Genomic DNA, 16,590 nt, shown 5'->3' with positions numbered 1-16,590 from the left:
AAGGTTCATACTTTCCCATCACCTCCATCGTTCAGCAGGCAGGGGCAGAGCACGCCTTGGGCACAGACTTGGGCTGGGTGCAGGGGTGGGGTGGAGAGGGCTCCAGCCTGCCCCCCCAGGGGAGCTGGGCCTCTGTCCTGCTCTCTTCAGCAGGGCTTGTCCCATCCTCCTCTCTCTGCCCTCACGACTTTCACTTTCCCTTTGCAATCACAGTGGGTCCCGCTGCACAGAGGGGTCTGTCTCCACCAGAGGTCCAGAGGGAGGGCCCCAGGGAAGAAAGAGAAGGTGGATGTGAGCCTGAGCAGGCACTCACGGGGCCCTCCCATCTCTGCTGCCAAAGCAGGAAGTAGATGGGGCCTCCGCTGAGAGGGCTGGGAGGTGCTTAGACAAGGGACTTTCCAAAGCAGGGCCCCTGTGAGAAGAAATGGATCTCCAGTATTTGAGGGAAGAGGCAGAAGCCTGGTTGGAATACTACTTCCAGAAACCCTGGACCAGGTACTGCTGCCCACCCTTGCCTGCTGGCCCCCTCTCCGTAGCCCCTTCCTTCACAGGGGGCCCTAAGATCCTCTGTCCTTGGGGCCCATCCTGCTGCTGTCCAGCCTGGCTTCTCTCCCTCTCTGAGTTCCTTCTCTGCAGGTCCCACTCCCTCGGGGGTTTTTGCCCCCACTACTGATTCTGAATGTCCCTGCCCGCACCTCCACCCAGCCCTGTTGTCCTGGCCCACCCCTCGGTCTGCAAGTCTGTGGGGCTGGGCTGTCCCCTCCCGGCCTGTGGGGCAGCCTGCCCCATGGTCTTTCCTGTGCTCCATTAACAGTTAGAATTGGACTAAAGGATGAGGTGAAGCAGTTGGTGGATTTAGTTTTAAGCACTTTGATCGATTTGCTCTTCTACTGACCCTGGTGTACACACCGTGTGAGAATAGCTGTCTGGGGCAAGAAGATAAGCTATCTGCTCCAAGGATGTCTCTACTGTGAGCAAAAAAGTACATGCAGACTGTTCCCAGACACACCCACAACCTTGACAGTCATCACTACCACCAGCCCAGGCCTGGCGAAGAGATGCCTCAGGTCAGGAGATATGCTGATAGTTTACAATTAAGTAGAAAAGAGCGCCCCACCCAAGGCACACACTGCTGCCAGGTCACACAAGGTAATGGCTGGGCATGACTGTGCCTAGACGGGGGACCAGGTCCGTCACTTACCAGCCCTGTGACTCAGGCAGGCTACTCCCCTCTCCTTCCGCTATTCTCTGGGATGGGTCCCCCCCAGGAATTGGGGAGGTGTAGATGAGTTCAGATACATACAGCACTTAGAACAGGAGTGCTGCCTGTGACTTTAGGTGTTAACCTCATATTTAAAAATAAATAAACATGCATGGGTAAGAAGTTAAGCATCAATTGAGTGGAAATATTAAAAGCTACTCTTTGGGGGCCAAGGTTTTTCGTTGGTTGGTTTGTTTGTTTTGTTTTTTCTCGTTTTTATTTTTCTAACAGGTTGGAGGATGGTGGGCAGGAATCTGGGTGGAGTAAGAGGGGTGCTTTTGGAGGGAGCAGAGCCTGGGCTCCTATGGGACCCGGTCCCTGCTGTCCCTGCCCCTCTCCTCTCCCTCTCCCTCAGTCTTCCTGCCTGGGAGGCAGCAGGAAATACTCAGGGACCCAGGAGCCTTTGGGGGAGGCACAGCCCAGGTGTACAAGGGACTGTGTTCAGAAGACACCACATGGAGAAACTCCAGGGAACACTCTCTGCATTTTCTGTTTTCGCTTTTGCCCCAGAAACCCGATGGAGCAGTTGTATCGTGACTATTTCTACTTCCACTTTTACAACCTGCCCAACCCCAGAGGTCGGCTAGGCTGCTACATCTGCCACCAAGTGGAAGGAACACAGACTCACTTACCTCTGCCCTTTACAAAAGGGGTCTTTGAAAACCAGGTATGGGCCCCACTATACTCTCATCAAAAGCAGGAACTAAGCCAGGCGGTGATGCGGAAAACAATTATAAGTAAAATGCCAGATGCTTCTTACCACACGTTGTCCTGCATCCTGGGCCCGTGATGTCTCTTGATACTCCTCCTGAATCCTGATACACGATGGCGTTTGACTTATCCCACGAGGCCTCTTTTAGAGAACCTGCTGGCTGTCGGTCTCTACGTCTTGTCACCTAGGGTGGCCTCTAGCAGCCTTGGAGGAGAGAACATCTTAGAAAGTCGGGTTTCTTGTACATCAACGCCTTACGTGGCCACGGTAACTGCTCTGCTGGCCGGGTCCTCCCCCAGCCACAATCCTGACTCCTCCACAATCAGGATGTGTGATCCCCCAGGGGAAAGCCCGCACCCCTCCTCCTGCCTGCCCCCAGCCTGCTCTGAGCCGTGGCCCAGGTCTGCCTGGATGAGGACTGCGGCCGCCATGGACGCTAGGTCAGCCCCCTCACCCCCTGCCACTCAGATTGCAGACTTTTCAGAACCTGTTTGGGGGAAAAAGCCATGATGGGATGGAGGGGTGTGCACTGCAGCGGTACTCTCCCACTGAAGCATAATCGGGGTTACCTATGTCATGTAACCCTTTCTAGTACCCAGTGTTCAAAAGTTAAGAGGTATTGATGAATTTAATGTTGATAGTGTGCTTTGTAATATATCTAAGATATTATTTCAACCTATAATTTACACAAATTTCTTCAGGAGATAGCTTACGTTCTTTTTTTCGTACAAGTCAGTGAAAGGAGATGTGTATTTCACACTTGCTCAACACAGACGAGCCACATTTCCAGAGCGCAGTCGGCATGTGTGGCTATTGGCTCCCCTGTGGACACAGCTCTGTGCCCCCCCCTGCCACCCAGCAGACAGCACCCAGGGAACAAGCCTGGACCCCAAGGCCCAGCCCAGAGCAGGCGCTCAGTATGCTTGTAGCTTGAATGAATGGGAGAATGGATGTTGGAATTCATGGAAGAGTCGATGCGTGTGGAAGGGATACCTAAGTACAAACAGAAGGAAAAGGAGAGATGGAAAGGAGTAAATCAATGCATAACATGCCCCTGGGCCCTTTCCCTTCGTTCCCACACCATATCGCCCTGTGACATGCCTGCCGTGCCAGCCCAGAGTATCCGCTTTCCTTCCTTCCCCATCTCTCCCAGTTTTATCCCAAGAAGAGCCGCCATACAGAACTCTGCTTCATCTCTTGGTTCCGCAACCAGAAGAAGTTCTTGGACAAGAAGCTGTCCCCTGGTGAGAAATATCGTGTCACCTGGTACATGTCCTGGAGCCCCTGTATTAACTGTATGAATGCTGTGATCAGGTTCCTGGAGGAGAACGAGAACGTGGACTTGAGGATCTTTGTAGCTCGCCTCTATTACTCCTATTCTCCAGAACACCGGCGGGGGCTTCGCAGGCTGTGTCAAGCAGGGGCCCAGATGAATATCATGTCATCAGAGGGTGAGAGCAGAGGGAGCTGGGGTGGGGTGTGGGACGGGTTAGAACCAGGTAGGGGCGACCTAGAGAGCCCTAGGGAGAGAGCGAGAGGAAGGGAAGCCTCTTTTCGCTGCCTGCAGAGGTGGTGCTGGACCATGGAGAGGACTGGGGAGTCTACTGGAAGAGAGAATTCAGGAGAGAGAGGTGGTCCTGGGCAGGGGAAGGTACACAAGGACTTGGGGGCTTCCAGAAAGGGGGACAATTGGGTAGCCTCAAATTCCAGTTGGAAGAAGGAAGTTGAGGGAAGAAAGAGGAGGCAGTGAAATTATGATGGGGAGAGTGTGTCCCTAAGAGTCAGACACCTGTGGCCCCTCACCCACCCCTAGAACTGGAACTCACCTCCATTTCCCCTGTTTTCAGATTTTGAGTACTGCTGGGAAACCTTCGTGGACCACCAGGGAACACCCTTCTTCCCCTGGGATGACATGGATATAAATTATCAGAGACTATCTATGACTTTAGAGACGATTCTCCAGGTGAGGTTCTTCCCTCCCTGCTCCCCTGTCCTTCCACCCCCACGCCCCTTCTCCCCCTCACCATCTCTCCCTGGACCTTTCTTTCCCTCTGCTCAGGGCCTCCTCTGGGTACCTGCTCCCTGCCGGGCACCTGGTCCATTCCTCCCATCCCTTCTCACATGGTCCCTCTGCTTTCTCACCTCCCTGTGTCCCTCCTTCCTTTTCCATCTTGATAACTGCCCCAGACCTGTTTTCTGTTCATCTTTCCAACTGCCTCACTCCTGCTTCCTTCAACTCTGCCTTCTGGATCTATAATCAGGGAAACTGAAGGATGGACTTCAATCTCTGTAAAGAAGGCAGAAGACCTTTGTGTAACAGCAGAATAAAAGACTTTTTTAAAGAAATGGAAACTCACCATTCATCAGTATCTCCAGATTGATTCCCAAAACCCAGCAAAATGCAATGAGTTCATAAGAAACTGTTTTAAAAAAAAAAAATCTGATAGATTTACTTCTCATTTAAAATCTGTTATTTTTCAAATATATGTAAGTGAGAGTCTACTCAATACTAACAGAAGAGATTTCTATTTTAGAGAACTAATTATTTTAATACCTTTAATTAAAAAGCAATAAAATGAAAAATTAAGAATCTTCCACAAAATTTTTTTCCCTTTCTAAATGTATCATGAAGTTCAAATAGTTCAATAAATGCTTGCAAATATGCAAATGCTTTTCTCTCTTGTAGGTACCTTCATGGGGTGGGGCCAGTTGGCATACTAATTCCCACTTGGGGTCAAGTAAAAATCAGCTAATCCTTATAGCAGGGGAACCTGGCATTTAAAAACCTACACTCATTGACTAACTATTATACTGATAGCAGCAAGTTTTTGAAATGACAGCCCAAGCAATAAGAGAAGAGAAACAATTAGTGTAAATATTGGGAACAAACATTCAAATTGGCAGTTAGATGGGGGCCTCGGAATTACTCCAGTCCTCAGGCCATTTCTACTTCCTCTGCCCTGGTGAGGAAGCTAGAGGGAGGGGCTTTCCTGCCAGAGCATGACCTCTGCCCTCTGCAGTCCTGGGCCCAAGCAGGACCTACCACAGGCACTAGATGTCTCTCCATGTCTCTGTGGAGCCTGCGTCATGCTGGGTGAGCCCCTGGCAGCTGGGCGTCCTGCACAGGGTGTTCCGGGCAGTGAAGGCTCCCACGCCTCACCTCACAGGCTTCTGCTCATGTGTCAGGGCCCAACCTGGTCACAGCCTGACACAGTGGCTGTAGGGACTGCAGAAGGAGTCACTGAATTTGAGACATTGGAGGGATGGAGAGGAAGGACAGATGATGACAGTGGCCAAGGAGGGAGGAGGGACGAAGTCAGGGAGGGCCTGCAGCCCGAAGGGGAGAACTGATAGACAAAGTCACCTGGAGAGATGGAAGCAAAGGAGAGGGGAGGGGCAGGGACAGGAGGGACAAAGCAGGGTTGAGGGCCAAAGGTGAAAGGCCAAAGGGCAAGAAGGAGCCCAAGGACAAGACACTGGGATCGAGGGAGCCCGGCAGGGACTGTGGCTGCCAGTGACGGAAAGCTGCCTGGAGGGCTGAACCGGCTGTTTCACAGAACAAGGCACGTGGGAAGGGTAGAGTGTGGGCCTGGCTCAGCTGCTCGGTGATGCTGTCAGGTCACAGCCCCTGTTCCCCAGCTCAGCTCTAGGTGCTCGTCTGCTGCTGGTCTCCTCCAGGCTTCAGATGGCTGCCCACCTCCAGACATCACAATGTCTCATTCCAAGGGGGCATGAGAAAGGGGACAGGACAAATCCCGGAACTTTCAATCCTGTACATCCTTTCAATGGACAATCGGAGTGACCTACCATGAAGGGTGAACTATAAGATACCCCATAAATCCCAGTTTCCAGTGGCGTTGCCTTTGGAGACCCCGTTGGTGTTGCAAAGGGAACAGGACTGGCTCTTGGGTTCCTCACCCGTAACATGTGGAGAGTAAGAATGACTGACCAGGGGGCTGCCCTGACGGTTAAATGTTGAGTATTTACTTAAATGTCCGAGATAGACAATTCTCAACAAAGGAAGAGGTTATTATAAAATAGAAGGGAAATCTCTCATTCACTAAATCACTCAATCCACAAGTAATATGTCAGTCTTGCAGCAAGTTCTGCTCATACCATGTGCAGCCAGGTGCTGGGACGAGGTGATGCCAGAAGGCGCCCAGGGCCTCAGCAGGGCGGTCAAGGCTGAGACCCAGGACAAGGCCAGTTCCTGCTCCTGAGTCCCCTTCTCCTGGGCTTCGTGATGGGGACTTCCCTCCTTCCCTCCAGGGGCTCCGCCTCTGATCCCTGGGGGCTCCTCCTGTCCTCTGACCCCAGTGTCTGGCCTGGCCTCTCTCTAGGGGTCCCGCATGTCCTCTAGACTGATGCTTTCATTTCTGTGTCTCTTCCTGCTCCTGCTGCAGGTGTGTCAGGGAGCCTGTGAGTCCCATAGGTGATGGTGCCATGCCCAGGTGACGGGGACTGATGGAGAGGTGTCATGTTCAGCGCAACTCCCAGGCTGTGGGAGAGTGAGAAGGGGTGGCGCAGGGTTAAGAAAGAAACAGAAATTAAGAAAATTGTAACACAGAGGGCCAAGTGTCTCACCGCCTCAAAGGACTGTGAGTCCCGAATCGAGCCATCGTGTGGCTTTTATTGATAAACATACAAGGAAGTAGCATTGTTTTTTCCACGGTCTGTGACTCTCATACCTCATACCAGAAAACTGATTCAAACCAATCACCCTTGCTTGCAAACAGCCGGAACAGAAAGTCCCATGATGTCTTAACAATTATGGTATATGCCATCCCAGGGACAAATCCTTTATGCTGGAACTTATTGTTAAGAATGGAAGGAGAGCTGATGTTAACACATTACTGACTCACTTCCCAAGTAGGTAGTGGGAAGGAGTATAGCCAAATAGGCAGAAGTTCTTTTCAGCCGGGGAAAGGTGGAGGCTGTGCCCACCTCTATCAACCCCGTGAGTTCTCCTACTGGTCCCCACACGGTTCCTCCTGGCTTGGGTTGTTTCTCCCGTGAGAAATCTTACCCGTCATTGGCTGACCAACCATCTTTTGGGGGCCAAACAGAGAGACATGAAGTGTAAGCACAAAGATGAAGCAAAGTCCCTGAAAGGAACAGTCTCACAGGCTCTTCTTTCATTAGGGAAAGGCACAAGGGCACAGACGGCTAAGCTGCTGCGTGACAACAGAGAGTGGACGCCTTTCCCTTGTCTTTAAATTAGCCTCCACTTTTTGGTGCATACTCACCTTGTCTCAGGCCTGGGTGAAGCCCTTTTCATCTCCAAGCTCACCCCAACTTCTCCAATATTCAGAGGGACTGACTGCTAAGTACCATTTTGCTCTGAGGAAATGTCCTTTTTCCCTTTTCCCAAGGTCACAGGTAGGACGAAGTAGAAACCAGATTCATATCGTCCCTCCCTTTTTTCCTCCGTCCCTCTCTCTTTCCCTCCATTCTTTCCCTTCTAAAGGCCCATTTCTTCTCTCCATCTGCCCAGAGTGGTTTATCTTCCTTTTTAATCCTGTTCCTTCTTCTCTCTGCTCTTTCCCCTTTGACCCCCTCCTGGCTGCCTTTCTCCTTCGCGTCCATGTTCCCCTTTAGCTCCCTGACTCGATTTCTCTTTGCCTCTCTCAGACCCAGCATGAATCAAGGCCTTTAGCTTCCCCTCCATCTTCTTTGACATTCACCCCCAGATGACCTGGCATGAGTCGTCTACACGACCATGACCTGAGTCCTTCCTAGAGATGCTACCCTGGGCCCTGGTTCATGTCCATGAACCAACACAAATGACAAAATGCCCCTCTGTGTCAGTGTCCTTTTTGGTCCCTTGGCAGAATTTGGAGTCTGTCTTTTTATCTTCATTCTTTTGGGGCAGGAAACCTTATCCTCTGCTCCCTCATGTGGATGTCTACCGGCTACTGAAGTGGCTGCCCCAGTCTATTTGCACTAGTAACCAGCCCAGTCCCTCCCGGGAAAGAGAGCACATTTCTTGAAATAATGGACAGAGACCCTGCTCAACACCTCCATTCATTCGGTTTCTGAGCCCATCGCCCCTTGGCTCAGCTCCTCTGGTCACAGGCTGTGTCCTTGCCCTTCAACTGGACCTGTAAAAGGGGGAGTCCTTACATAATGGTGGGTTATACTTGTTACCAACAATAATACAATTATTGGGAATCCATTCTCATATATAGAAAATGATTTTAATATTACAGGTTTCTAGTAAAACACGCAAGCAATTTATAATCAATAGAATGAGAAAGAAAATCTCCCATACCCCGACCCATCCCATCCCATCCAGCCTTCTCCAGAAGTATCCTGTTTCTTACAGCTGGAGGTCATCAGTTCTCATTGCTGCGTAGTATTCCACCAGATGAGCTCACTGCACTTCCTTTATCAGTCCTGCTGTTGATGACATTGGCTGTGGGCGTGGTGACTGTGGCAGAGATGGGGAGGCCATGAGGAGCCTGAGGGGAACCAAGGCCACTGGAACCCAGCTTCACCAGAATTGAGTTTTCTTCACAACAGCACTCATTTACCCATTCAATCAACATCTTAAATCTTTTCCAGCCTGACGTGGGAAGGAGCTATTGTATTGGTCTTAATTTTTATTTTTCTGATTACTAAGGAGTAGATGAAAGTGGTGTCTTTGTTTTAAGCTCTTTCCAAGAGAAATCTTATCCATGTCTCACTCCATTTCTTCCCTTAAGATTTGGTTCTCACAGCCTGCTATTGGCTTTTCTGCTAATGAAGTGCCACTGCCTCCTTCTCAAAAACTTGCAAATCTTCCTAAATATGGAATAATGGAACACAGAGATGAGAATATCCTTCCTCCCTGTAGCAATTGAGAGAGAGAGGTCTTGCTATGTCATAAATTAGTTCAAAGAACTGGTTCAAGGAATCTGAATATAAGGTTAAAACCTTACATTCACAGAGTACCAGTCTTGATTTTCTGTGTGGTAGGACAACTGTGTGAACACGGGTAATTATTAGTAAGTAGAATAGAAATGGGAGTAGGGGCTCAGGAGGCAACTGCGTTCTTATCCTGTCTCTACCACTTGCTGGTTTATGATATTTGGCAAATTACTTAGTCAAATTATAGGCATAAAATGGAGACAATAATAGAACTTCCTCATGTGTGGTTGTGAGGCTTAAATTAGTTTTTTATGTTTATATCTACATATCTTATGAAGAATGCCTGACCCACACTAAGCATTATAGAGTGTTTGCTGTTATCTATTACTAGAAATCTGTCTCTAAAAGTAGCATTCCACATCATCTTGCAAAGGCTATATAAGACCCATACATTGAAAACATTACTAAGAGATAGTAAAGAAGGCCTAAATAAATGGAGAGATATACCATATTCATGGATCAGAGGTCTCCGTGTTGTTAAGATGTCAATTCTATAGATTCCATGCAATTCCAATCACATTCCAAGAGTTCTGCCCCCTTGTGGTAGCTTTGTAATGCGTCGACTAGGCCAGGCCAAACGACTTTCCCAGAATTCCCTTTCTAGTAGTTGTGGATCAGTGTGCCCAGCAGGAGGGATTATCCTAGCTGATGAAGAGGGAGGAAGTGAAATAGCAGCCTGTTCTAGTATTGGGGTGCTGACTTGATTCACCTCCTTGGTGTGAAGCAGCAACTTCTCCTTTGAGCATCTCTGACCCCTGGGCCAGGTGTGTGTCATTAGCTCCATGATGAAGGGCCCAGCGACACCCAAACCACTAAAGGCATAGGCAAGAACGACTACATGGGTTTCTGTCCATCCTCATGCTCTCCACAGCTCATACTTGTGGGTCCAGCTTGTTCTTGCTCTCCCACACCTTCCATCCATTGTCCTTTCTCAATTGCTCATCCTGTGGACCTCATCTTGCAGCATTAGACATGAAAACAAAACCTTACAGAGACTGCTTAACGAGTCCCCGCAATTGCATAAATCACAGTCCTATAGGAAACCCTTATATGCACCATCTTGTAACTGGATGACAAAGGAACCCTGGGCTCGTGCTGTCTGCGCCACTCAGCCAATAGACAGACACAGGAGTTGGGTTATAGAATAAGCATTTATTACCAGAGCGCCAGGATCAGGTCTGAGAAGGCAGCAGGTTAACACCTCCAAAAATTGCCTTAACATTCTCAGACCGGCATGGGGTATTTAAGGGAAAATCAGGTCATTTTCCCAGAGGCCGCAGGACATCTCAGAGGTCTGTTCTCATTTCATGATGTCCCCCTCTGTCATCGTATCTCTTGTGGTGCCAGTGGCTCAGGAACCAGTGTTCCAGGAAGGGTGGGGGCGTAACCTGGGAAAAGGTTTGTAATTAGCCAGCATCCACGAGGTGATCTTCTAAGATAAGGATCCTGAACCGGGACAGAGCATCCCAGAGGCATTCTGAGCCCAGGGGGCCCAGGGGGGCCCTGCTTCAATGTGATCTGGCAATCCCACTTCTGAAAACAAAATCTGTATTCCCAAGAGCTCTCTGCACTCCCATATTTATTGCAGCATTATTCACTCTAGCCAAGATATGGAAACAACCTAAGTGGCGGTCAATGGATGATAGGAAAAAGAAGATATGGTAAAGACACTTTCTTCAATAAATGGTGCTGGGAAAACTGGAAAGATACAGGCACAAAAAATGCACCTAGACCACTTTCTTACACCATATACAAGAATAAACTCAAAATGGATTAAAGACTTAAATGTAAGACCCTGAACCATAAAACTCCTAGAAGAAAACATAGGCAATAAACTCTCTGACATTGCTTTCAGTAATTTTTTTTTGTTTTGGATATATCTCCTCTGGCAAAGGAAACAAAAGAAAAAACAAATACATGCGACTACATCAAACTAAAAAGGTTTTGCACAGCAGAGGAAACCAAATGAAACCAAATCAACAAAATGAAACCAAATGGGAGAGGAGATTCACCAATGACACATCTGATAAGGGGTTAATATCCAAAATATATAAAGAACTCACAGAACTTAAGACCAAAAAAACCCAAACAATCCAACTGAAAAATGGGCAGAGGGGCCGGCCCAGTGGCTCAGGCAGTTGGAGCTCCATGCTCCTAACTCCGAAGGCTGCCGGTTCGATTCCCACATGGGCCAGTGGGCTCTCAACAACAAGGTTGCCAGTTTAATTCCTCGAGTCCCACAAGGGATGGTGGGCTGTGCCTCCTGCAACTAGCAATGGCAACTGGACCTGGAGCTGAGCTGCACCCTCTACAACTAAGAACAACAAGTTGACTTAGAAAAAAGTCCTGGAAGTACACATTGTTCCCCAATAAAGTCCTGTTCCCCTTCCCTAATAAAATCTTAAAAAAAAAAAAAAATGGGCAGAGGACCTTAATAGGTATTTCTCCAAAGAGGAGATGGCCAATTGACATGTGGAAAGATGCTCACCTCACTAATCCTCAGAGAAACACAAATTAAAACCACAATGAGATACCACCTCACACCTGCCAGAACGGCTATCATCCATAAATCAACAAAGAAGTGTTAGGAGGATGGTTAGGAGGTTGTGGAGAAAAAGGAACCGTCCTGCACTGTTGTTGGGAATGTAAACTGGTGCAGACACTATGGAAAACAGTTTAGAGGTTCCTCAAAAAATTAAAGATAGAACTACCTTATGTCCCATAATCCCACTTCTGGGTATTTATCTGAAGACGTCCACTCTGGCTCAGATCGGAGGGAAGGCTCCAGAGGAGAGAAGATGGATGTGAGCCTGAGCAGGCACTCATCAGGGCACTCCCATCTCTGCTGCCAAAGCAGGAAGGAGGTGGGGCCTCAGCTGAGGAAACTGGGAGGTCACTCAGACAAGGGACTTTCTAAAGCAGTCTCTGTGAGAGGAAACAGAGCCCCAGCACACCAGAGAAATGGCAGGGCAGGGACATATCAGTGGAGGAGACTGCATCCAGATTCCCTGGGTCAGGTACCGCTCATTGCCCACGCTTAGAACAGTAGCAGAAGCCTGTGAATTTAGGTATTAACCTGATATTTAAAAAATAAACATGCATAGGTGAAAATGGAATGAATTGAACTGAAATATTAAAAGCTACTATTTTGGGGCAGAGGGGGTTTTATTATTGATTTCTATTTTCTAACTGGTTGAGGGATGGGTGCGAAGGAATTTGGGTGGGGTAGGAGGTGTGCTCTTAGAAGGAGCAGAGCCTGGGCTCCTATGGGACCCAGTCCCTGCTGTCCCTGACCCCTCTCCTCTCCCTTTCCCCCAGTCTTCCTGCCTGAGAGGCAGCAGGAAATACTCAGGGACCCAGGAGCCTTTGGGGGAGGCACAGCCCAAGTGTCCAAGGGACTGTGTTCAGAAGACACCATATGGAGAAACTCCAGGGAACACTTTCTTCATTTTCTGTTTTTCTCTCTTGTCCCAGAAACCCAATGAAGCGGTTATATCCCAGGACCTTCTCCTTCCACTTCCGCAACCTGATCTATGCCAATGGGCGAAATTGCTCCTACCTCTGCTTCGAAGTGGAAGGAGTGCAGTACCACTCATCTTTTACCGTATCCTTTCACCGTGGGGTCTTTCGAAACCAGGTATGGGCCCCACTATACTCTCATCAAAAGCAGGAACTAAGCCAGGCGGTGATGCGGAAAACAATTATAAGTAAAATGCCAGATGCTTCTTACCACACGCTGTCCTGCATCCTGGGCCCGTGATGTCTCTTGATACTCCTCCTGAATCCTGATACACGATGGCGTTTGACTTATCCCACGAGGCCTCTTTTAGAGAACCTGCTGGCTGTCGGTCTCTACGTCTTGTCACTTAGTGTGGCCTCTAGCAGCCTTGGAGGAGAGAACATCTTAGAAAGTCGGGTTTCTTGTACATCAACGCCTTACGTGGCCACGGTAACTGCTCTGCTGGCCAGGTCCTCCCCCAGCCACAATCCTGACTCCTCCACAATCAGGATGTGTGATCCCCCAGGGGAAAGCCCGCACCCCTCCTCCTGCCTGCCCCCAGCCTGCTCTGAGCCGTGGCCCAGGTCTGCCTGGATGAGGACTGCGGCCGCCATGGACGCTAGGTCAGCCCCCTCACCCCCTGCCACTCAGATTGCAGACTTTTCAGAACCTGTTTGGGGGAAAAAGCCATGATGGGATGGAGGGGTGTGCACTGCAGCGGTACTCTCCCACTGAAGCATAATCGGGGTTACCTATGTCATGTAACCCTTTCTAGTACCCAGTGTTCAAAAGTTAAGAGGTATTGATGAATTTAATGTTGATAGTGTGCTTTGTAATATATCTAAGATATTATTTCAACCTATAATTTACACAAATTTCTTCAGGAGATAGCTTACGTTCTTTTTTTCGTACAAGTCAGTGAAAGGAGATGTGTATTTCACACTTGCTCAACACAGACGAGCCACATTTCCAGAGCGCAGTCGGCATGTGTGGCTATTGGCTCCCCTGTGGACAGTGCAGCTCTGTGCCCCCCCACCCAGCAGACAGCACCCAGGGAACAAGCCTGGACCCCAAGGCCCAGCCCGGAGCAGGCGCTCAGAATGCTTGTAGCTTGAATGAATGGGAGAATGGATGTTGGAATTCATGAATGAGTCGATGCGTGTGGGAAGAAGGCACGACTAAGTAAAGGGAGGAGAGATATTTAAAAAAGGGATAAGTCAATCAATAACATGCCTCTGAGACTATTGCTGCCTGGCCCCTCGTCCCCACTCCAACCCTCCCTGCCACATGCCTGCTGTGCCAGTCCAGAGCGTCCCCTTTTCTTCCTTCCCCATTTCTCCCAGGTCTATGAGAATAAATCGTACCATGCAGAACACTGCTTCCTGTCTTGGTTCAAAGCTAACAAGCTGTCTCCTGGTGAACATTACCATGTCACCTGGTTCCTGTCCTGGAGCCCCTGCGCCAGCTGTGCAGAGGAGACAGCCAACTTCCTGAAGCAGCACAGGAACGTGAAGCTGAGTGTCTTCACTGCCCGCCTCTACTACTTCTGGAACCCAGTATTCCAGCAGGGGCTTCGGAAGCTGCACTACTTAGGGGCCCAGGTGGAAGTCATGTCCTTCCATGGTGAGAGCAGAGGGAGCTGGGACAGGGCTGTGAAAGGGTCGTGGAGTGCCCCAGGGAGAGTGGGGAGTGCAACTTGGGAAACTGAGGCAGGAGTGATGGCTCCTGGCAGGGAGGAGACCAGGCCCTGAGCACGGACACCTGGGAGGGCTGAGAGAAAGTCTCCTGGGCAGGTCCTGACTGCTTTCACCCCTCTTTATCTCAGATTTTAACTACTGTTGGGAAAACTTTGTGTACAACCGGTACATGCGTTTCAGGTGTTGGAAGAAAGTGCATAAAAATTATAAATTTATGTCCAGACGGCTTGAGGAAATCCTCAGGTGAGTGCTCCTTCAGCCTTCTCCACTCTTCCCCCTCACCTCCCACCACCTTCACCTCTGTTCTTGGGCCTCCTGCCTCCTTGCTGGCTCTGGTCATTCTCCCTGCACTTCCTCTCTCTGCCCCTCAAGGTCTCCCTCTCTCCAAGGAAGTCTTCTCCCCCAACTTGGTTCCTCCCCTCTCACCACAGTAACAAAATCTTGTTATTAAACTGAACATAAGTGGTCCTGAGTGTGTAAGTGTGAAAATCAGAAGACTTGAGAAACATCCTTCAAGGCATACTTAACCAGAGAAGGAGAGCCCACTGGGAGAATGACTGCATTGGGTTGCTAGGGCTTTCAAAACAAACTCTGTAGCCAAGGCCATTGTGATTTTTAAGGCTCCATGCATTTGCAGCAGCTAGCATTTAAATAATTTAATTCTTTACTAGGGCTTTGTTCACAAGGTAAGTGTTCTTCCTGCTTAACTCCCTTTGTTCTCATAAGCTGCTGAGATGGTGTCTCTGTGTCAAACAAGAGGAGATAACTTCAGAGTCTGGAGGAAAATTCAGGAGTTTGTTTTGCAGAAGAAAAGAATGTCTCCAGGCTAGCTACAACCAGCCGCTGACGCCCAGGAGTCTGATACAAAACGTTATCTAAGACTGAAGAAACAGACTTCTTTCTCTGGATTCTCTGAAACTCCCCCTTCCTCCTACTCCTAAGCTGCATAAAAACTCCCTACTTTTCCTTTTTGAGGAAGACAGGCTTGACAGATGTGGTTCTTTCATCCTCTCTGGCCAAATCCAATAAACCTTTTTCTATTTTCAAGCACCAGTGTCTCAGTGCTTTGGTTTACTGGTGCCTCGGGCACACAGACCGGAATGTGGGGAGGTGATTCAGTAATAACTCCACAGACTGGGTGACTCTAGAACAGAACTTCATCCCCTCACAGTTCTGGAGGCTGAAAGTCCAGGATCAAGGTGTCGGCAGGTTGCGTTCTCCCGAGGCCTCTCTCCTTGGCCTGCAGATGACCGCCTTCTCCCTCTGTCCCCACATGGTCTTTCTTCTGTGCGTCCCTCTGTGTGTCCCAACTTCCTCTTCTGGCAAGGACGTCAGTCAGATTAAATCAGGGCCCACCCTATGTGCCGCATTTAAACTTAACCACCTCTATAAAAGCTCTATCTGAAATACAGTCATATTCTGAGGACCTTGGGGTTAGAACTTCCACATATCAATTTAGGGAGACACAGTGCAGCTCATACAATGACCCAAGGGCCTTTCTGAGCTGAGTGGGTGATGCAAGAGCAAGATACTTGTACTACGTGTCTGTCTCCCAGGTACGCCCATGTGTCTCCCAGGTACGCCCATGTGTCTCCCAGGTACGCCTATGTGTCTCCCACGTGTGCCTATGTGTCTCCCAGGTACGCCCATGTGTCTCCCAGGTACGCCCATGTGTCTCCCAGGTGCGCCTATGTGTCTCCTAGGTACGCCCATGTGTCTGCCAGATACTCCCATGTGTCTCCCAGGTACGCCCATGTGTCTGCCAGGTACGCCCATGTGTCTCCTAGGTACGCCTATGTGTCTCCCAGGTGCGCCTATGTGTCTCCTAGGTACGCCCATGTGTCTGCCAGATACGCCCATGTGTCTCCCAGGTACGCCCATGTGTCTGCCAGATACGCCCATGTGTCTCCCAGGTACGCCCATGTGTCTGCCAGATACGCCCATGTGTCTCCCAGGTATGCCTGTGTCTCCCAGGTACGCCTATGTGTCTCCCAGGTACACCTATGTGTCTCCCAGGTGCACCTATATGTCTCCCAGGTACGCCCATGTGTCTCCCAGGTGCACCTATATGTCTCCCAGGTATGCCTATGTGTCTCCCAGGTACGCCCATGTGTCTCCCAGGTACACCTATGTGTCTCCCAGGTGCACCTATATGTCTCCCAGGTATGCCTATGTGTCTCCCAGGTGCACCTATATGTCTCCCAGGTACGCCCATGTGTCTCCCAGGTGCACCTATATGTCTCCCAGGTACACCTATGTGTCTCCCAGGTATGCCTATGTGTCTCCCAGGTACACCCATGTGTCTCCCAGGTATGCCTATGTGTCTCCCAGGTGCGCCTATTTGTCTCCCAGGTACACCTATGTGTCTCCCAGGTATGCCTGTGTCTCCCAGGTATGCCCATGTGTCTCCCAGGTGCGCCTATATGTCTCCCAGGTATGCTTGTGTCTCCCAGGTACGCCTATGTGTCTCCCAGGTACGCCCATGTGTCTCCCAGTTACGCCCATGTCTCTC

The 16,590-nt window shown here is 49.6% G+C and overlaps 1 protein-coding gene across 1 annotated transcript; it reads left to right on the top strand.

The window, feature by feature from the left end:
- Positions 1–384: 384 nt before the first annotated feature.
- Positions 385–14,931, top strand: LOC308502582 (DNA dC->dU-editing enzyme APOBEC-3F-like). The gene is made up of 9 exons (XM_081060503.1): positions 385–495; positions 1,772–1,928; positions 3,127–3,424; positions 3,821–3,936; positions 12,201–12,268; positions 12,357–12,519; positions 13,725–14,004; positions 14,207–14,321; positions 14,805–14,931. The coding sequence occupies exons 1-9, from the start codon at positions 425–427 to the stop codon at positions 14,809–14,811; spliced, it is 1,275 nt and encodes a 424-aa protein (XP_080916629.1). The 5' UTR covers positions 385–424; the 3' UTR covers positions 14,812–14,931.
- The last annotated feature ends 1,659 nt before the right edge of the window (positions 14,932–16,590 follow it).

The sequence above is a fragment of the Rhinolophus hipposideros genome (assembly GCF_964194185.1).
Source record: "Rhinolophus hipposideros genome assembly, chromosome: 9".
In the NCBI taxonomy this organism is placed as follows: domain Eukaryota; kingdom Metazoa; phylum Chordata; class Mammalia; order Chiroptera; family Rhinolophidae; genus Rhinolophus; species Rhinolophus hipposideros.
This window is presented reverse-complemented; position numbering and strand designations above follow the sequence as displayed.